The sequence below is a fragment of the Sus scrofa genome, chromosome 1 (genome assembly GCF_054392235.1).
Source record: "Sus scrofa isolate SSC_HxYL_T2T_F1_AM1 chromosome 1, Sscrofa_HxYL_maternal_Yorkshire_Landrace_v2.0, whole genome shotgun sequence".
Taxonomy (NCBI): domain Eukaryota; kingdom Metazoa; phylum Chordata; class Mammalia; order Artiodactyla; family Suidae; genus Sus; species Sus scrofa.
Window position 1 is genome coordinate 81,915,245 of NC_139383.1, and position 22,446 is coordinate 81,937,690.

The window sequence follows — 22,446 nt, forward strand, 5'->3', positions numbered from 1 at the left end:
AAAATCTTTCAGGATGATGGAATTGGATTATTTTCTTTTTCTTTTTTTGCTTTTTTTTTACTTTTTAGGGCTGCACCCATGGCATATGGAAGTTCCCAGGCTAGGAGATGAATCAGAGCTACAGCTACCAGCCTACACCACAGCCACAGCAATGTGGGATCCGAGCCACGTCTGTGACCTACTCCACAGCTCATGGCAATGCCGGATCCCTGACCCACTGAGCAAGACCAGGGATCGCACCTGCATCCTCATGGACACTAGTCAGATTCATTTCTGCTGTGCCACAATGCGAACTATGGGATTAGATTATTTTCTAAGTCCTCTTACAAAGCGTAAACATTGTAGACTCTCTAGAACAAGGGCATGAGGAATATAAGACATACAAAGGTTGCTATACATTATTGCTCAGCAAGTAGAAATGACTGTTGCTAAGCATGTCTAGGTCTAAGGGCCAATCAAGTCCCAGGGCATCTTAGGTTATGAAAAAACAACCCTTTTGTACTCTTCCTTCTAGCAATGAGTGCACTTGAATCTTTACATTACTAAGGGAAGTCCCTCAAGTGCCCAGTTCCATAATCAAACAAGATATCCTCCAAGAAGATCTATGGCTTTCAAGGTACAGTCTACTTGGAAGTTTGATCTTGGCAGGCATTCTGCTGCAGGGGCCAAAGAGGAAGGCTAAGGTCAATTCTATAGCTAACAGACTCTGGGTGAAAGGGAAACAGTCACAAGGTATGTAACAATCCAGCTTTTTCTTTTTTGATTTACAGATATTCAAGACATGGTTGTTGTTGAGCTCTTATCAGTGAATAGCTCAACCTTCTGGAGGATTCTTTCCTATTCCAGAGATTTGCTTGGGGCTTTTAAGAGTCAAAACGGAACAAATTACCAATTGATTCAAATGGTTCCACTAGGTATAATAAGTGTCCTAAGAGACTGAACTATTTCTTATACTAAATTATTTCTTTGGTATATTAGCTCATAAGGGTTACTATTTGCAAGGGTTAAAAGTAATTCTTAATTTTATTTTCATTATGTTATGACTTGATTTTTTTTCCACTGGGCAAATTATTCCTTTAAATTTAAAACCAAAGCAGTACAAAGATAATACATTTATATTATATCTCTTTTTAATGTCAAGATTTGTATTTTCCTGTGTAAATAATTTGTATATCCTCTTTTAAATGATTTTATTTATTTATGTATGTATGTATGTATTTATTTTTATAGCCACACCTGTGGCGTATGGAAGTTCCCAGGCTAGAGGTTGAATCTGAGCTGCAGCTGCAGGAGTACACCATAGCCACAGCAACACCAGATTTGAGGTGCATCTGTGACCTATGCAGCAGCTTGAGGCAACTCCAGATCCTTAACCCACTGAGCAAGGCCAGGGATGGAACTCACACCCTTGGGGACATGATGTCTGCCTGCTGAGCCAGGAGACTCTCTTAAATGATTTTAAAGATCTCAAAGTCTTAGTCCTTCATATCCAGGGATTCTCAGAAATAAATGCTCTGAGCATCCATTGTATGTAATGAATTAACTTTTCTCCTATACATCCAAAACGATACTGGCTATATACAGTCCTTGAGAGAATTGAGAACATTGTCACTCAAATCACTGTGTTCTATAAATTTTAAAACCTCTGTTTGCATAAAATTCTCTCTTTTATGGTATGTTCTATGAAGTTTCCAACGTCCTTTCATAGAAACATTCATTACAATTAAAAAAAATAGGATAATCAAATAACAACCAATATTGGTTTCCTTAATCATTGTCATTTTGCAAAATGGTCCTTCACGATTTCTAATAACTTTATTTTCTAACGTGCTCCAGGGGATGAAATGTTGAAAGCCCTCCCACTATTTACTATGGAATATAAGATTTTTATTTATTTATTTATTTATTTGTCTTTTTTCCATTTCTAGGGCCACTCCTTTGGCATATGGAGGTTCCCAGGCTAGGGGTCGAATCGGAGCTGTAGCCACCGGCCTACGCCAGAGCCACAGCAACGCGGGGATCCGAGCCACATGTGCGGCTTACACCACAGCTCATGGCAACGCCAGATCCTTAACCCACTGAGCAAGGCCATGGAACGAACCAGCAACCTCATTGTTCCTAGTCGGATTCGTAAACCACTGTGCCACGATGGGAACTCCTGGAATATAAGACTTTTAAAAATTTAATCCATAGTTAGAGATCTCGTGGGGAAAAAAATCTTCCAAATTATAGGCTAATTGGGTCAGAGGGATATTAGTGGATAAAATTTTCTCCATAATCTTACATTATTTCGCATATAAGAATAAAAGGGTCAGGTGTAACTTGATAGTCCCTTGGTTTCCCAGGCGCCTGGAAAACGAAGGGGAGCCCGGGTTAATTTTGTGGCTAAGGCTACCTTCCAACAGGGTCTTAGTTGCGCCCCAAATCCTGCAGTAGTGGCACTGCTCCAGGTCACATCCTGCGTTCGGCCTTCACGGAGGGAGTGACGGTGGTAACGGTGCGGCAGGAGCCTGCATGTGGGTGCCAGCAGATCTCCCAGCTGCGAAGCTGCGGGCGGAGAGCCAGGCAGGCCGGCCGCGAGGGGCGGGCATAAGCGTGGCCGGGGCGGGGCTGGCGGGCGCGGGAAGAGCTAGAGGCCTCCGCGCCGCGTCCACGGGGCGGCCGCAGCCCCGCCCCGTCCCGCCCCGCCGCGTCGTGCCGGGCCGTCCCGCAGCGTCCTCTCTGCGCACTCCTCGCCGGGTACCCGCGTGTAGGCGCTTGCCGGTGCACCCCGCGCACTATGGCTCAGCACTTCTCCCTGGCCGCCTGCGACGTGGTCGGCTTCGACCTGGACCACACTCTGTGTCGCTACAACCTGCCCGAGAGCGCTCGGGTGAGTGGCGCGGGCTGCCGGGGCGCACGGCGTGCAGCCTCCATGGCGGCTGGGGCTCGAGTTTCCTCCCGGCTTCCGCGGCGGCGACGGCGGCGAGCGTCGCCGGGGCCCTGCAGCCGCCGCGCCTTTGCGCAGGAGTCGGCCTCCCACCGCGAGGCGGGGAGGAAATGTGCATCCCCTCTGTCCCTGCCGATCCTGGGGGCGCCCGCTTATTTAGCTCAGCCCATAGCCAAGTTTGAGAGATGAGTAGGGAAGAAAAGGGGCGAAGGAGAGGGTTAAATCGTGCAAGATCGGGCTGGGGAAGCGGTTCCTGGGGCAGAGGAAGGGCGGGATTAGGGGACCTGGGGGTGTCCTTTGCAGATCCCTGGCCTTGGAATTTCTCTGCTAATCATTCTGACCACCCGCAGAGCATCGATACAGCCACCTGGTTAGCGACATATATTTTCCTTGGCTGTATTTTTTTCTTTTGCACATCCATGCGACCACCTGTCAGTTTTTAAACCGTGCAGTCTGGGAAGGATTGTGTGGTATATAGGAAGAAAGACTAACCGACAAGTTCTTAAGATCTTAGCTCTGATTTCGCCTTTTACCAGGAGAAGGAAATAAATATTGCTCACCTACTGCGTGCTCCATGTACCTTGAGTGAGTTCTGTCCCTGACAACAGCCTGGGTCCTCAGTGCACTTTAGGAGGAAGGGAGAAGTGGAGGATGTATGATTCTACACTTATGACCTTAAATGAATTGTTCTCCTTCTCCCATTCCTTTGGTTTCGCAAGGAAACTTACTGTGAAAAAATAACAGAAAAAAATATTTTAAGTCAAAGGTCTAAGTATCCAAGTCAGAAAAGCTGGTTATGGTAGTCAAAGGGAGGACTCTGCAGTCAAAGTGCCTTTCAGGCAAAGGCCTTCTGTTACTACTCCGTGACCTTGGGCTAGTTACTTAACTTGTGCCTGTTAGTTTCCCCATCTGTAAAGTGGGGCTGATAGTTGGATTTACCCAGAAAGGTTGTTGCAAGGATTAAAAGGGAAAAGGGTAGAGTCCCCACTGTGGCACAGCGGTATCTTCCATCTCTAGAGTGCTGGGATGCAAGTTCAACCCCTGGCCCTGGTGGCAAAATGGATTGAGGATCCGGTGTTGCCTCATGGGTTGCAGCTGCTGTGGCTTGGATCTAGTCCCTGGCCTGAGAACTCCATATTAGGTGGGGCAGCCAAAAGAGGAAGAAAAAAAAAAGGGTGAAGGATATATAAATGCTTAGAGCTGTGTGTGACACATACACGTGTTTGCTTTATAGTCACCACCCAAACCATTTCCAAGCTTCATCACTTATAGATAGAGCTCTTGACCATGGTACAGACACCAGCCAGGGCTGCTGCTCATTATGTGGGATCATTGCCCCAATTAGCAGTTCAAGTGCCCATCAAGGGTCAGAACAATGTTTGAATTACTCATGTTTGCTGTGCACAGATGCTGTTAAAAAAAAAAAAAAAAAAAAAGGTGTACTCTTCCTGCTACTGTGCTTTTCTTTCCCACTGTACAGGTGTTTCCTTAGTCATGTTGAGAGTTAAGGAGACTTCTTGATCATTTGGCTACCACTTCCTCTTTGTCTTTGATTCATATTTTCCTTCCCTTTGCCTCTCAAATCTTCTCCTGATTGTTCTCTTGCACACCCTCTCTAGTCACCTTCATTTGAAGGAAATATTGTTTTGTTTGTTTGTTTGTTTTGTTTTTTTGCCATTTCTGGGGCAGCTTCCACGGCATATGGAGGTTCCCAGGCTAGGGGTCTAATCGGAGTTGTAACTGCCGGCCGACACCACAGCAACACAAGATCCGAGCCACATCTGCAACCTGCACCACAGTTCACGGCAACGCCGGATCCTTAACCCACTGAGCAAGGCTAGGGATTGAACCTGCAACCTCATGGTTCCTAGTCGGATTCGTTAACCACTGAGCCACGACGGGAACTCCTTGAAGGAAATATTGTTAAAACCACTGCCATGTTAAAGCCAATTTTGTGCATGTGTGAGCATAAAATTTCAGGATACAAAATCCTCAAAAGACAATAATTCTTTACCACAAGATTCAAATATAAGTGATGTTTAAAGGTTGAAAATAGTAACCTATTGTGTTTTGGATCCTCTTCAGTTCCAAAATCTTATTACGTACCGGTAGGGTGCTGAGTAACATAGTAGAGCTGGGGAAACAGAGAACACACAGGTATTCAGATGGCCTTGTCATGGGTAGAGATGCTGAAAAGTGAGTTTGGGTCCCCTATGGTGAAAGCAGCTTTGCCTGGACCTTGCTGCAGACTGTTTGTTACCTGTGCCTGGAGCCCTCCTCTTTTCAGCACACAAACTCATCATCTGGCAGGTCTCATCCTAAGCAGCCCAGCCCCTCACGTTTACCCTTCGGCCCCTATCCCACCTCCACTTTTCTCTTAATTGCGAGTACCACTCCCACACTGCATTAAACTGTCCTGTGTAATTGTTGAAATCTTTTCCTAGAGTCCAGAGCCATGATCCCTTGACAGAAGCACCTGAGGCTGTTATATTTAGTGTTCTGTGTGCCAGGCCAACCACTTGGCACATACAGAGTTCAGTCAATAATTGTGGAACGAGCGAACAAATAGGGTGTTTGTTTTGTTTTGTTTTGCCTTTTTTTAGGCACACCCATGTCATATGGAGATTCCCGGCTGGTCCTATCAGAGCTACAGCTGCCAGCCTATACAGGAGCCACAGCAATGCAGGATCCTAGCCTCCTCTGCGACCTACACCACAGCTTATGGCAACGCCGATCCTTAACCCACTGAGTGAGGCCAGGGATCAAACCTGCAACCTCATGGTTCCTAGTAGGATTCATTTCCACTGCGCCATGACAGGAATTCCAAATAGGTATTTTAATAAATGAATATGGCACTTACAGCCACTATCCTAATAAGCATTCTGCTTATATAAACTGGTTTGATCCTACAGCAGCCCCGTGAGGTAGATGTTATTATCATCATTGAGAGATTACGACACTGAGTCACAAAAATGGTAACTTGCTTATTGAGGGCCACCCAGAAAGGGAGTCTGGGGGGCAGGTTTCTGCTGCCCGCAGCCATGCTTTATGTGCCCTTCAGAGCCCAGAGGAGAGGCCTTGGAGTGAGTGATGCTTGAGCTGGATCCCAGCACAGGAGCGACAGATGGCAGGTGAGGAGGCAGAGAGGAGCATTTGGGGCAGAGGAAGTATGGCCAGGGCAAGGACTTAGAGGCGAGCAACAGTGCCTGGATTTGCAGGAGGTGGGGAGCTGCAGGGGAAGATACTGGAGACAGCATTGGCATTGGCTACATATGGATAGCTGTGAGTGCCTCTCATGTCAGTCTCAAAGGCATCACCAGTGCCGTCCTGGGTTCACAGACTCCGAAGTGTCTGAAGCCAGGTCCTTAACCTATCTGTGTGGCTGTGAGAGTAAGGCCTGGGGCAGCCAGGAGATAGTGCACACGCCCTGTCCTCAGGCGCAGCCAGATTCCTGCCTACATGCCCAGGAGGAAAGAGGCTTGGTCTTGCCAGAACTAATTCTTCCAAGATTGGTTAGAAATCTAAGCTTGTGTGTGAAGTCTCTCATTTCTCAATGCCTGCTCATTTTCAAACACAGCGGGATTGTAGGGTGGCCAGATTTAGCGAAGGAAAATACAGGACACCAGTTTGATTTGAATTTCAAGTAACAAAAACATTTTTGGCATATGTGAGTTTCAGCTATTGTGTGGGATATGCTTGTATTAAAAAACTATCTGTTGTTTAGCTGAAAATCTGATTGCACTAGGTGTTTCCTATTCTGTCTGGCAGTTCTAGGTGGGAACCAAATATAATTTGTGGGCTGCAGAGGACCCACAGGGCACCAATTTGCAGCCAATATGGAAAGTGCATGTTTATGAGTTGGGTGAGACTGTTGAGAGGGTAAGTGGCAGCTAAGGCCAGGAGAGGAAGGAGGCTGGTGGTAGAGGCCCTGTGCTATGAAGACTTCTGGGGTGACTCAGTATCATTTTAGGAAGAACTCCAAGAACCCAGGTCTTGGGACTAGAATAGAGCTTTCAAAGTCACAGACTTCCCACTTTTCTCAGCACTGCTGTTCTCTTATACATTTGAAACTGACAACACTTATGATTTGAATCCAGCAAAACCCAGATTGGGACTTGAACCCATGTGCCAAGACTTGAACCCAGCCTAAACCCAGATTGGGATTTGAACCTGTGTGCCGGGACTCGAACCAGCCAAAAGCTAGGTTGGGACTTGAACCCGTTTTTTAATTTAGAATTACTCACCCAGTGTCTGGACATACTGACATTCAGGTTCTTTGTGCCTCAGCACAGAAGAAATTCAGTGAGAGACCAAGTGATAGGCAAGAAATAGACTTATTAAGATAAGACATTTGTGAGAGATGCAGGCAAGCAGGTGAGGAGGCTCTGCCCAGAGAATTAGATGGGGAGCAGGAAAAGACTGCCTCTTCCTTTCCAGTAGACAGCAGACTTACAACATTAGCTCCTCCTTTGTAACTGGTAAGAATATTTGACCCTATGAGGTCAAACTAGGACTGTCATGGTGCTTGTTCAAATTGCAGAAGAGCAGCAACATGCACTAAAATATGTTGAATCATCTCAGGTTTCTGTATAATGAGGGTTTTCTACCTTGGAAGGTCATCTTTCCCTTAAACTCCTGCCCTTGGTCCTAAGGATCCTTATCTTGCTCAATTTGAATGTAGGCCATGTTTTATCTCTCACTTAATGACCTGAGGCATATCTCATACTTTTATTTGTGGTTTTATAGTTAAGCAATCCTGCTTCATTCTGATGGCTTTCTTGAGTGATTATTAACTTATAGTGGTCTCCCAAAGTTCCCTAGATTTCCTTCTCTATCTGTGGTCTCCTATTGGGACTTCTACAACTACCTGTGTAACTATCCTACTCCATTTCTATCACATTGACCCCAATTGCTCCTGTTACATAACCAACTCCTCTGAGAGGTAAGGGGCGTAGCTGTGGACGCCTTTGTTGGCAGCCCTACTGGCAAGAACTTCTTTCGTCTTGGGAAGGAATGTGACTCACTGGAATCATGTGCCCTTATGTTAATTGGTATTGCCAAGGGGTGAGGAGCTCCAGTTGTCCAAGGTTCAATAAAGAGCCTTGACCAGAGGCAAGTCTAATGGTGTGCAGTAACCATTGATGGTTTGAAATTGGCCCTCAGAGTATTTACAGCATAGAAACAAGCAGACGCTATAAGTCAGGCTCCCCCCCCCCTTTTTTTTCCCCAAAACCAGCACATGACTGATAATAATAGCAGTACTTAAATTCAATTTACTTGCATGCCTGACACCGCTCTAAGTGCCTGGGGATTTGTATTACACATGGGATTTACATCTGTTAATCCCAGGGCACTGGTTCCTTGCAGACAGGATGCAGTGTGTATTTTATTATTTTATTGTCTGTGGTACTTTGTACCTCAGGGTGACTCAAGACATTTTTGACTGGGTCTTTTTATGACTGAATGAAAATCCATATAACATATAAGTCAATAGTTTTCAGTCATCTCTGGGTTTCGGGAATCCTGTAGGGGCCCCACCCTGTCCTGTAGGCTTGGAATTTCTGGCTGGTTTTAAGAACCATGGTTCACCTGTGGTTCTGACTCACCACCAGGTTGAAAGCTTTTAACACGCAGTGTTGACTTAATGTGAGTCTGTTAACCTTTGTCAAGGGCACATTGACCTTTGTCAAGGGCACATTGCATTGTCTGGAGGCACATTATCGTCATTTTCATTAGCTCTGTGACAGAGAACATGTTTGACATATTTTCCTTTTGACAAGGAGCCTTTGCTTCTCCACATTCATCTTGTGACACTTATAACCCCACCCCCAGCCGCAGCCATGTGCCCTCTGGACTTGGGTGGCCCTCTCCACTCTGGATTCACCCAGCTAACTGGCCCCATCTTGCAGGTGTCACTGTGAACATCACCTCCCCAGGGAGGCCTTCTCTCATTCCTCTTGCTGTTTCTATTCTCGCTTCCCAATTTGTGCCATTCCACGCTCCCAAAGCCTGGCATGAGTTAGCATCTCTAGAAGAAGGGACAGGCTGCTCCGTGTGTGCTCTTGGGACACTGGTCAGTCTCCGAAAACCTGGCATTTGGTGGTTGTTGAGGATCAGAAGATCCACCAACAATCAGCAGAGCATTTATCTTTGGTTTGCTTCCAGAGGCTTCCTCTTTCCAGCTGCCCCAGCTTTTCTCATGGAGGAAAAGAAGATACTCCCTGTATCTGATGGAGGCTCCATGATTCCTCCTATAGATCATCTGCCTGGTCCCCATGTGTATTTCTCTTTGAGACTCCCCTGGGTCAAATAACAAAACTAAAACAAGTCAGCAAGGACTTCAGTGTCCTTTATTCAGAAAAAAAAACCAAAAACGAAAAAAACAGTCCTTGGATTGGGGGGAGTACAGTGGCCCCACATGCAGTGAGGCGCTCTTCTCCAGGGATTTTGGTGAAGATTGTGTTTGTAGAGTGTTAGAAGAGGCAGATGGAAACGGGGCATGATTGGCTAGGAGGGAGGTGATTTTCTGACAGGACAGTAGGTCCTATTTTCCAGGGTAAGGTTAAGTGAGCTAAAGCTGATGTGGGGAGTTGTGATTGGTGTATGTTAGGTTCCCTTGTTAGGGGCTTTCTATAAGTACATGATGACTTAGGTTTAGATTTGTGACAAGGGCTGGGCCGACAGGGCGGCCTCCCCTGTATATGAATTAACATCATCAGCTGAGATGGGGCCTTGCTAGCAAGAATGGGCGGAGGAGGGATGTAATGATAGAGTGGTCATTGTGTTTATCCTCTGGCAAAGAGTTTACAAAGATTTGTCAAGTCTTAATGATCTCCAACCCATTAGACTTTGGCAGGAAGATTAATAAGTGTCCTTGGTTGTATAATTCTAGACTGGTGGTATAAAAAAGACTTAGCAGCTACCTAAGGCTCACAAAGGTAGACAAATTGCTTGTGAAAGTGTGTTAGTCTGCAGAGCTTCACAGTTACTGAGATTACAGATTCCCTCCCAGCTGTCTCGTGAATGATTCCATTAGGTATTCAAGTCTGTGAAGTTAAAAATGAATAGTGGTTTTTATATTTAATCTCTCTTTTTTCCTTCCCTTTTTTACAGCTCATTTATAACAGCTTTGCTCAGTTTCTGGTCAGGGAGAAAGGATATGACAAGGAATTGCTCACTGTGACTCCAGAGGACTGGGATTTCTGGTAAGCACTTTTTTTTTAAGGTCTGCATATTCCCCCTGATTTTAAATTGTCATGCATAAAATTTTAATGCTCCCTCTTCTATGGAAGCAGAAAGTGAAATGTGAAATTGCATCAAAGGACAAAATGCCTTCTGTATAAAACTTTCATGTTTGATGAGTTGAAGTCCTTTCTACTTGAAGCTTAGACTTGCTTAATTAAATATGAAAATAAAGCTAAGAGCATAAGTGACTAATTTGGGTGTTTTTCCATGGTTTAAGTCTGCCATTATTGAGTTTCAGACGTTATAAAGAACTGTCTCTAAAATTGACATCTTTGGAGTTCCCGTTGTGGTGCAGCAGAAATGAATCCAACTAGGAAAGTATGAGCTTGCAGGTTTGATCCCTGGCCTCGCTTAGCGTTGCTGTGAGCTGTGGTATAGGTCGCAGACGCAGCTCAGATCTGGCATTGCTGTGGCTGTGGCGTAGGCCAGCAGCTGTAGCTCCAGTTAGACCCTTAGCCTGGAAACCTCCATAGGCTGCTGGTGCAGCCCTAAAAAGACAAATAAATAAAATAAAATAAAATAAAATAAAATTGACATCTTTTATAAAAGATTTTCTTTTATTGCCTCTCAAATATAGAACTATAGGAAAAGAGGAGGAAAGCATATTTTGAGTAAGTGTAAGTTAGGACATTTGTTTTTCTGGAATTTGGATAAGATATTCCTGTATCAGACGCTCTGCTCACTCATCTCCTGGCTTAGGAGTCTCAACTTGCCAAGACTTCCTTTGTCTTTCTTCCTTATTTAAACAAAAACAAACAACTGTCCTGTTAAACCACTTGAAAATGTTCAGTTGAAAATTAATAGTAGTTCTAAAACATGAAAAATACATACAGAAATCATCCAAAAGCGATAGTGTTACATTTATTATACATTCTCTCAATGTTTGGTTAGTCCTTTTTGATTTATCCATTTCAGGAAAGGAAGAAACAGAAACCTTTTACTATATGAAACCGATGACTCTGGATATTTTACTGTGGATCAAAGTAAATAATGCTTCTAAAATGCCCCCCCCCCGCCCCTTTTTAATCCTCTTGGTCTTTGGTAGCTGTTACACCTTCTTGCTTTTATTATTCATAATAATGATTCTGTATCCACTTATCTCCCCAAATCCCATAAGTCTTTTACAATCAAGAACCTAAAACTTAGTGTTCACCTTTCTGTTAGCAGTTTTCAATAAGATGCCTAATCCAGAGGGCTAGTTCTTATTACCTGACCTAAACTGAGGCAGATTCTACAAAGTACAGAAAAGATTCTGGCTAAGATCTTAACTTGTAGACTATGAATGCATGTGTGTGTGTGTTTCATTTAATGGAAAACATTTGTACATTTTAACAGACATGCAATGATGTTCTTTTTTGTTTTCTGTGAGTTTTATTCCTTCTGAAAGTGCAAAGATTTTAGGTACTTCATGTGTTGTCCTTGGTTTGCCCACCTGACAGTTTTCCTTATATACTTGATTCTGCAGAAAATGTTTAATTTTAGAATTCTTGGATAGTCTCACTTGTTTGATTAACATATCATTCACCTGGGTGGGAGAATCCCTTTTAGCATTGTGACTTTTTGAAAATATAGGTTATTGTTTCTTGACTTCGGTAAATAGGTGAATCCATTGGCAATCAGACTTTTCTATTTCAGTTGCAAGGGCCTGGCATTGGATCTGGAAGATGGGAACTTCATTAAACTTGCAGATAATGGCACCGTGCTCAGGTAATAACTAGTCATGTTCTGATTCTTTTCGTATGGGTTAAACAAGATTATTACTTGAGTCAGTCAGGTGTCAGATTATCTGGGTGCTGTGTCTTTGTATAAATCATTTGAGCCATTTAAATATAAATCTGGGAGCATTCGATTGAAAGATCTAGTTCTTTAAGTTTCGCTCATTAGAAATATTTGCAGGAAACAGAGAAACCTGAGTGACTTGCTTTCTCTTGTTGATCACTCCTGCAGGAGATCTTGGGAATTATGTTGTGTTAACCTGGAATAAAATATAAACTTTTTATTAAGGAAAGAGGAGAGACTGGATGTTGGGTAGAGGTTGGAGGTCTATGCAAACCTCTGTTTCTCCCTCCATTTATCCAAATTGGCCCCCATTCTATAGGACCCACGTTTTGTCTCACCTCCTTCCGAAAGTGTTTCTAAATTGCTCCAACCTTCATCAGTGTCTCCTCCCTCCTGCCCTTAGTGCTGACTGACTCCCTTTCCTGCCGTCCTTTCAGGGTGGGTCCAATGCTTTGAGTGTTAAGAGTAAGGCCAGCAATTGATAAGCAGCTGGTAGCGCTGCTCTGAGTCTTACAGAGGGTACCACAGAGTGAGCATATATTTTTCATCCAATACTGACAGTACAGCCAAGTTAACATGGCAGCCTTGCAGTCATGGGGCTGTGCAATTTATTATTTATGCTGACAGGATTGGAGGTCAAGGTGAGGATGCTCAGCACAGGTTCTTTGGTATATACTGTCCCTTTGGCACATCATTCTTTTTGCAGAGTACAAACTCACACTCTCCTCCAGACAGGCCCCTAGCTAGGGCAGGTGTGGTTCTGCTTCTAATTGTTTTGTAATTCTTTTGCATGTTTTCACCTCAGGCAACTAGAGATAGAGTGTGTGTGTGTGTGTGTGTGTGTATTCATTTGTATGTGTGTATATATGTACACAGACACACACACAGTGTGGCTTTGACCATGACCTTTAATGCTACTTTTCAGATTCTTACACACAGTGTACTTGGCTATTTTCAACCATGGTTAAAAGAATAGAAAGCTTTTCATAGTTTGGCTTCTTTGTTTCAATGTTGTCTTTGTCTGTCCCAAGCTTTGACCCTCTCCACTGGAGTTGTGGTTAACCTGCAGCTTCTCCAGAATTTACAAGCTTATGTCCTTGAAGCCTGCTTTCAAACAATATAGTAGATTCTTTGTCTGATCATATTTCCCACTGCAGATTTCCCCAGCTTTCCATTCAGCTTTTTTTAAATGCTAGCCTCTTTATAAAAAGGACCCATTTGTGAGTTTCCTCCATTTGTCCCTCTTATTTTGTTTCCTCTTCCTTCATTTTGCTTTGTTGCCACAGTATAACACAAGAGAAGAATAATGATATTCCCTAGCATTATAATTTCTCATAGTAAATGGCATAAAATACCAACTGTTTTTTCTACAGAGTAAGATTCTCTTAACCAGGCCCAACTGATGCAAAAGCAGTATTTTGAGCACAAAAAATAATGAGTTTCTTGTCCTGCTGTTCCAAGTTTTGCCACATTTGTCTTGCTGTTTCCCATTGTGTTTTCAGCTGTGCTTTGCCCTTGACTGGCACGTTGCTCCCTGGTCTGTCTTTGCAGTCTCCTGTGCTCAGAGCCATGGCCCTGGGCTCCAGGCACCTCCAGCTCCTGCAGGACTGCAGCTCTTTCTCTTCTGTCACCAAACCAGCTTCCCACCCAGTCTGTGCAGTTGTTTTCTCATTGTTCCAGTTAGGCTAATCTTATCCACCTAGTTAATTGACAACTTCCTAGGCAAGAGTCGTGCGTCCTGTTTCTCCTAGAGAAGCTGTAGTTTATAGTTTGTGTTTATAGTTTATCCGTCTGGAGCAGCCACCGCAGCGTTGACATCAGTGGTGAGCTGCTCCTGATCACCTGCTGGTTGATGGGTGAAATGGACAGAAGAGCTAGAGCTGGCAAGAGAAGTGCCTTATTGAATTCTAAATGGAGAGGTCATCCAGTTGAAAACATTAAAAAAAACTTTAAAGGTTTTAGGGTGAATTGATAGGAGAACTGGAGGAGGAGATATTCAAGGAAGCCACTATCGAGCAATGTGCTTTATCTCTCCACATCTAGGGCAAGCCATGGCACCAAGATGCTCACCCCAGAGGCACTGGAGGAGGAGTACGGCCAGAAGGAGTGGAAGCACTTCCTGTTGGACACTGGCACTGCCTGCCGCTCAGGTACCGTCCTGTGTGGGCAGCGCCGCCACTTTTTTCGGACCCTGAACCTGTGACATCAGCACATGAAGAAGACCGCCCCCCTCCCCCTGCCTGGCAGGATGCCCTCGGGGCAGCTGTGGTCTCCTAGGAATAGAGTGTATTTTTTCCCATGTGCCACAGATTTTTCTCTTTGCAATTGGTTCTGCTTTATTTAACGTTTTGTTGATTTTCCTTTGACTTACACTTGTTCTGGAGTAAAGAAGACTAGCATCTGGGAATAATACGTTCCTTATTCCATATTTTTATCAGTTTGTTACATGCTCAATCCTCATTTTTAAATCTCTGTCCCCACGTCTCCCCACGTTTATATTACTCATCTTTCTTCTCTTCTAGAATTTTTTACTACCAGTTCTAGTACCTTTGGACTTTGTCGATTTTTTTTTCTTTATTTCAAGAGATTTTTACGCATTTTTTTCCCACTCTCTCTAAAGGGCATTACCATGAGTAAATATGAAAAGTTTTTCAAAAATTATTTATAGATAGTGATGTGCATAAATTAATAAAGGATAAAAACAGTATTATGAACAGACCATATTGAAAGTATCCCCCACTACAGTTTTGAAATGTACCTATTTTCCTTTAGAAAATGTAGTAACTGAAAAGTTGGAGCTATTCCTTATCACTGTTTCTTCTCTTTTTTCTTTTTTTTTTTTTAGGTCGGTACCCGAGCCATATAGAAGTTCCCAGGCTAGGGTCGAATTGGAGCTGTAGCCACTGACCTACACCACAACCACAGCAACACCAGATCATTAACCCACTGAGTGGGGCCAGGGATCAGACCTGTGTCCTCATGGACGCTAGTCAAATTCATTTCCACTGAGCCATGATGGGAACTCCGTAGTCCTTGTTACTTTTGTGTTTTTGTTTGTTACATTTGCTATCTTTTGGGAGTCTTGTCCCCACACCCAGTGGTCTGTTTTATACCTTTAATTTGCATATTCAAAGCTTTTTGAAATTAAAATATTTTTTATTTGTATCCCTAAAATCTAAAGAGTATGATTTATATATATGGTAATAATACTCTTTTTTTGGTCTTTTTGTCTTTTTCTAGGGCCACACCTGCGGCATATGGCGGTTCCTAAGATAGGGGTCTAATCAAAGCTGTGGCTGCCAGCCTATGCCACAGCCACAGCAACGCGGGATCCGAAAAGCATCTGTGACCTATACCACAGCTCACGGCAACGCCGGATCCCCAATCCACTGAGCAAGGCCAGGAATCAAAACTGCAACCTCATGGTTCCTAGTTGGGTTCGTTAACCACTGAGCCACGACAGGAACTCTAATAATATTCTTTTTTAAATTACTTATATCAATTGGGATGTTTCTGTTGCAAGAAATTGTCTCATTCCAACTGAGTTACACAAAAGGGGATTCTATTGTATCATAAAACTTGAAAGTCCAAAGTAAATTTTGTTCTCATTTTTTTAAAATAAATTTTGTTAGGCTATAGTTGACTTACAAAGTTGTATTAGTTTTAGGTGTATAGCAAAGTGAATGAGTTAGACATATACATATATCCATTCCTCTTTAGATTCTTTTCCCACATAGGTTATTACACTGTATTGAGTAGATTACCCTGTGCTGAACAGTACGTCGTTGTTACCTATTTCTTTTTTTTCTTTCTTTCTTCTTTTTTTTTTTTTTTTTTTTGTCTTCTTTGGGCTGCACCCACGGCACATGGAAGTTCCCAGGCTAGGGGTAAAATTGGAACTGTAGCTTCTGGCCTACACCACAGCTACAGCAATGTGGGATCTGAGCCACGTCTGAGACCAACACTGCAGCTCACCACAATGCCATGTCCCCATTGAGCGAGGCCAGGGATCAAACCCACATCCTCATGGATATTGGTCAAGTTCGTTAACCACTGAATCACAACGGGAACTCCTGTTTCATATATATATTAGTGTGTGTGTGTCAATCCCAACTCTAATTTATCCCTCCTGCCCCACATTTCCCCTTTGGTAACCATGAATTTGGCTTCAAAATCCTTGAGTCTGTTTCTGTTTTGTAAGTTCTTTTGTATCTTTTTTTTTTTTTTTTTTTTTTTTTTTTTTTTGTAATGAGACAAAAATGTCAAGAAATGAGTTACCTTGATAAAGTTAGTTGATTAGGAAAAACTGAGATTTCATCTCAGGCTTAGGACTAGAATGCTTTCATACATCTCAACTCAGAATAGGTAGTGGAAGTTCAGTGCGTGGATTGCCTTTTCCTCAGGCAATAGGGAACTTCTGGTGTCTGTCTAGAGATAGGCAGTTTCAAGTCCAGGTGACCCTTGAATAACACGGGTTTGAATTGCTAGTCCACTTCTATGTGGATTTTTTCCCAGAGTAAATACTACAGTGCTCACCATCCGCATCTCTGGATGCAGAATGGGGGAGAAAGAGGGATTTGGGACTACATGGAGGGTCGGAGCCCCTAACTCCCAGCATTGTTCAGTGGTCAACTGTAAGCTCCTCCCTTCTTTCAGAAAAGCTAGACACACAGCCAGGTGTTTTATTTCATCATCCATTTAGAAATTGGGAATTTTTTTTTTTTTTTTTTTTTGTCTTTTTGCCATTTCTTGGGCCGCTCCCGCGGCATATGGAGGTTCCCAGGCTAGGGGTCTAATTGGAGCTGTAGCTGCCAGCCTACGCCATAGCCACAACAATGTGGGACGAGCCGAGTCTGCAACCTACACCACAGCTCACAGCAACGCCAGATCGTTAACCCACTGAGCAAGGGCAGGGATTGAACCCGCAACTTCCTGGTTCCTAGTCGGATTCGTTAACCACTGTGCCATGACGGGAACTCCGAGAAATTGGGAATCTTTTTAAAAAGTAATGTATTTCTGAGCTACGAAGAGCATTTACCCAACATGACCTGCGTGTTTACTCACTGCATTGCCCGCTAGAAAAGCTGCCTATCGTTGTCAGTAGTTTCCCTCTGATAATTTACCCAGGAGTGCTCTGAGGATGATCTTGGAGTTGATTTACTCCTAAATGGGCTGGTTAGGGATGTGTTTCCCATCCAGGTGTCCAGTGGTTGGGCCGTGACACATAATAGAAGCGTACTCTTTCTGCAAAATAAAGAAAGCTAATGCCTTTGGAAAATAACACTTAATTTTTTTTAATATAGAGGCATGAAAGAAGGAAGAAATTGCCTATGAGTCTAGTTAAACTTTGCTTACACTAAAAAAATAATAGTGTGAGCATATGATCGGGAAATTTAAATATTGTAGAAGGAAATAGCGTGAAGAGTAATTATCTCCAACTCCTATCTCCCAAAATTCCTTCTCCCCAAAACTTATTTTTTCAGGTTTACAAAAGAGATGGTACTTTTTCTGTACTTAGCTCTTTTTCATTTGTATCTTAAAGATCCTGTCACATTCACTCACACACACAGATGTCCATTCTATACATTCTCTTAAATGAAGGCATGCTCTGACGTTCTGTGTCTGCATCATTTATTTCATCAATGCCCTCACATCGGACATGTATGTTGTCTGGTGTTTGACTGTTACAAGCCTGCAGTGATGTTTTCATACATGTATATTTTGCCCTTTTGTCAATATATCCAAAGTGAATTCCTAGAAGTACAGTTACCCTGAGGCTGTGCAGGTTTAAAATATTGCCAAATGAGGCCTGGATTTTCAGGAACGCCAGTGGATTTTTTTACATGCTGCTTTCTCCTGTATGTTCATCCTCAGAGTTGAGTAGAGAGTTGTAAAGTAGAATTCCCTACCAGTGCACTTAGGGAATCTGAAGCATTGATGGATGCAAACATTTTAATGACAGTTTATTTGATAGTTGCTTTTCAGTTCGTTGCCCTGGCATGAGTATGGTTTTTTCTTACCAGCCTCTTTCCAGAGAGCAGGTCCTTTTGATTTGTTTTCTCCCCACACTGGTGGATGGGCAGAAACAGCTTGGTCCAGTGGAAAGCACACGGGGCTTGGAGCCAGACAGCTTGGGATCATTGTGACCCTGTTACTTGCCGAGTAAAGTAACAGTTTTTTGCTGGGTCAATTACTAAACCACTCTTTGCATGTTTCCTCATTTTAAGTGGAGGTGATACCACTGCAGCAGAGGAGAGAACTTACACTAACACGAATTATTCTCTTCCCCTCAGTCGTTCACATGCCTTTGTTTCCTCATCACTTAGAGTACGTGGTTTGCAGGGGTGGGGTGTTGGCAGTGAGTTTGGGGGAACAGTTTTTCTGTGTGTAAAGCTTAATGATTATATGACTTGGTCTTGAATCAGAAGCTCGTTCTTTTGAATGGAGCTCACTAATCATCTCATTCGCAGTGAGCTGTCTACCCTGGAAGGAGGTGGAGGGTTGAAGCTTTCATGAGCACAGTCTTTGTTTTGGTGTTGGCAGAGGGACTGAGAGCAGCCTGGGCCTGTTGAACATGTCAAGGCTGAACAAGCCCGGCTGCGTCCACAGAGTGGTCATTCAGCCCGTGTTTGACAGTCGAATGACATCAGCCCCTTGCCTTGAGGTTGGAAGTCAATGCGTCCTTCTCCTCAAACCCCTGAGAAATTTGAATAGACCCCCAACCAAGGCTCATAATACATATTTTGACTCATAAACTGAATTTCATCTATTAATGCTCACAAAGGGAGGGTAGGGGGAGGGGAAAGCAAGGGGACAAGGATGACGTACTTCCTGCTCCCACAGTGCCCAGGATAGCTGGCCGTCTGGTCCAGGTGGGTCACTCTGGTGTCACAAGCCAAGAGATTAGATACAGAGCAAGTTAGTGAGCCTTGGAAGCTGTGCCCACTGTCCTGGGTCCCCAGAGAGCCCTGGACTATCGTGTGGTCTTCCAGCATAGAGGGTAGGCTGAAGTGTGCATGGGGCGGTTTCTCTCCTCCAAATTCCTGATTCTTCACACTGACAGGACATCCTAACCTTTCTTTGGAATGAAAATAGTCTAAGATGCCCCCCCAACAGTTTCAGCTGTGAAGAGTAAAAAACAGGAACACTATTGCCAACCAAAATATTTTTAACTGACATGCAATCCTAGCCACCATTTTGTGAATTAATAGAGCTCCGAATTTATTTCTTACTCTATTCTTCATAATTTGACATGAAGACATTGGAAGGCATTAAATAACATTAAAAGGGATAGACATCTGGCCCCTGCAGAGTTTTCTCCTAATTTATTTCTGATACTTCCTCATTCCAGTGTTAAATCGATGGGTTTAAGAGTCATTGACGTTGGGGAATTCCTGCTGTAGCTTAGCAGGTTAAGGACTTGACATCTCTGGGAGGATGTGGGTTCAATCCCTGGCCTGGCTCAGTGGGTTAAGGATCTGGTGTTGCTGCAAGCTTCCATGTAGGTTGCAGACATGGCTCAGATCTGGTGTTGCCATGGCTGTGGTGTAGACCTGCAGCTGCAGCTCCAATTCGACCCCTAGCCTGAGAACTTCCATATGCCTCAGGTGTGGCTGTGAAAAGAAAAGAAAAAAATTCAGTGACATTGGTAATATAAATTGTGGCTTTCTCATAATCCATTTTATTTGTAAGATATAATAGTCTAGTTTTTACATTTTAAAAAATAAATATTTTTAATAAAATGCTTAACTTATGGATATCATATTTTAACTTTCCTGTAGTACCCTTGTAGCTCACACCTTTCAAAGACGGTGATCTACTGTAGTGGAACCATTCTGAATTGAAATAGAAGCCCCTTTCAGTAACTAAGCCAAAATCTAGTGTCTCTTCAGCCAAGTTTCTGTATATGTCATATAAACGAGGCATTAATTTGTTTTCAGTTTAAATTTTTGTTCTTTTCAGGAAAATACTATTTTTATGATAACTACTTTGACCTGCCCGGAGCTCTTCTATGTGCCAGAGTGGTGGACTCCTTAACAAAGGTGAGTAGGGACTCATTTTTTAGAAACTGATATGCATTTAGCCATAAACCAGAGGACTTAATTATATATGTCTTTTGATTTGAGATTTTACTCAATCTCCTCTTTGTGGTTTCAGAGGTGACCAAGAAGGAAATACATAGAGAATTTTAGTCAAGATGTTTTTGGAAAATTAAAACGTGACCATTTTTTCCTCCATGGATAATAAACCTGTTTTCCAGTAGGGGGTGCAAAAGTCTGGGAAAAAGAAAATACCAAACTTGCATAGGGAAAAAATATTTTCTTGGTTTCATTAGCTGAATTATAAAAAATAATGAAATTTGAGGAAATTCTATGTGTCTTTTTAAGCATTCTAAATATAAGACCAAAAAAATGAAATGAAATTTGAAAACTCATCATTTGGGGCATAGTTTAATTTAATTCATGTAGACTTTTTTGTCCTGTATATCAGGATTAAACAGATCTCTTGTTCTATCAGTTTATGCTTAGAGCTTAAGACTATAACATAAACTGGTTTTATGCCAGAATCACTTTCCTTTTGCATACATTGTCTTCGAAAAACACGATGATAATGTTTCTAATGGAACCTACATAATGGCTTATTTTTGAGTCAGAATTACAGTCATGTGTTTGTGAAACTTTCTGTTGAAAATAGTTCTGGTTTGTGGAAGTTGTTATTATGCAATAGAGTCACTTTCTCATTTTATAGTGGCTGTAAACAGATGCACCAGTCTTTATAAATATTTTGAACTTTGTATAATTAGATATAAATATCTATGTGGTTGATCTCGTTTAGATAGAAGGACACTGGTTAATGTTTTCAAGGAAGCACAGGGTTATAACGTTGTATATTTTCATGTGTACTGACTTTCTGGTTTTAAAAAAAAATTCTCAGTAAAAATGATTGAAATTTTGGATTAGCAGCCTCCTTCGTTTCTCCTGTAGAGACTTGCTGCTCTTCTATATTGAAATTCAGGTGAATGTGCACAGAATTCCAAAGTAACCAGCTTTTGAGGTTTTAAGGCTTTTGTCTCTTAGCCCCTTTGATGCCAAGGTACATGAGGTGACCTGGTTATCTCAGAAGCCATAACATTGTAGATTTGCTCATGCATTAAAAATATTCTGTAATGGCTAGACTTAATGAGTAGACTTTTTTGTTTTATCTGAGTTATATGAGTTATATTAATATTCAGTCTCATATATCCATCTGTAGCAGTGATTTACATGGAAGATTTCTCTTTCCAAAATCACATTTAAAAGAAAGAGAAGTTTATTAATCTGTTATGTTTTCTAAAACATGAATCCCTATTTTAGAATACAGTAATATTATGTTTGTTGGCCAAGTGTTTTCTACTATGCTTAAAACCAGAATTGTTACATATGTGACATTTGGATTTTTTTTTTTTCTTTAGCAAAACAGTGGTCAAAAACCATTTGATTTTTGGAAGGATATAGTTGCTGGTATACAACATAACTATAAAATGTCAGCTTTTAAGGGTGAGTAATGTGAAGAGAGACTTGAGATGTTTGTGAAATGCTGTGTCTGATGAACTACTTAAAAGTTAACCTATTTTTCTATGTTCCTTCATTAGGATTTAATTTAACCTTAAATATTGCTATATAAAGTTGATACTGGTTCTGTTTTAAGAGGTTCTTTTATTCATGTCTGTTTCATGGCCATAATTGCCAGTATTCTAAGATATGCTATCTTGTACATGCCTTCCTCGGGTCATTTTAGCGTGTAGGTTCCTCAGAATGGGCTATTTCTTGGCCTGGGAGTGAGGGTTGGTGACACTTATAACCATTAGTGTAACAATTATAGGGACAGTGAGAATTCTATTCTTGTTGCCTAAAAACAGGACTGGCTCACCCAGAATGGAGCCAGAGATATCACCGACCCAAGCCTGGGATGCTATGGTTCCATCCACAGGCTTGCTGGGGTTACACAGAGAGATTTCATCTGAGGTATAGAGAGATAACTACTTTATAGTATGTTACCTGGGTGACTTGAACCAGACTGTCCTAATTTAACCAATGGACTAATGCTCCCAGCAGTGTTTTTCAGCTGAGAAAAATGTTGCCTTGTGATTGACATAAAAATTGCTTGCCTTCCTTTTAATGTAATATAAGGCATCAAAATAATCCTAAATATTATGACTAAAAACATGTCAAGGCAATAAATAATAATGGCAGAATATTTATTCCAACTACATATTTCTCTGCTGCCTGCCTCTTGCTTTCCCAGAAAAACATCACTATTTTTGGATGATTGTTTTACTTTTCCCTTCCCAGCCACCAACCCTTCACCCTGGCTTGTGGATCACCTGTGGTTCTGTTTGATGGCTTTTCACAGTCCACCTTGGCTGTGGCTGGATCTGTGGAAATGTCCATCCCCAGTAGAGGGGTGTAGCCATGACACCTGTAAAGCTACCCACCACTGTATGATTTTACTTT

At 42.5% G+C, this 22,446-nt stretch overlaps 1 protein-coding gene across 1 annotated transcript in view; it reads left to right on the plus strand.

Annotated features, from left to right (window-relative positions):
• Window positions 1-2,691: 2,691 nt before the first annotated feature.
• The window catches only part of NT5DC1 (5'-nucleotidase domain containing 1), a 137,678-nt gene continuing 117,923 nt past the window's right edge, over window positions 2,692-22,446 (plus strand). Inside the window, exons 1-6 of the mRNA XM_001928200.5 lie at window positions 2,692-2,872; window positions 10,043-10,134; window positions 11,810-11,881; window positions 13,997-14,103; window positions 19,916-19,995; window positions 21,405-21,489. Coding sequence (XP_001928235.2) covers window positions 2,780-2,872; window positions 10,043-10,134; window positions 11,810-11,881; window positions 13,997-14,103; window positions 19,916-19,995; window positions 21,405-21,489 — 529 coding nt within the window. The 5' untranslated portion in view covers window positions 2,692-2,779. The remainder of the gene's footprint in view (window positions 2,873-10,042; window positions 10,135-11,809; window positions 11,882-13,996; window positions 14,104-19,915; window positions 19,996-21,404; window positions 21,490-22,446) is intronic.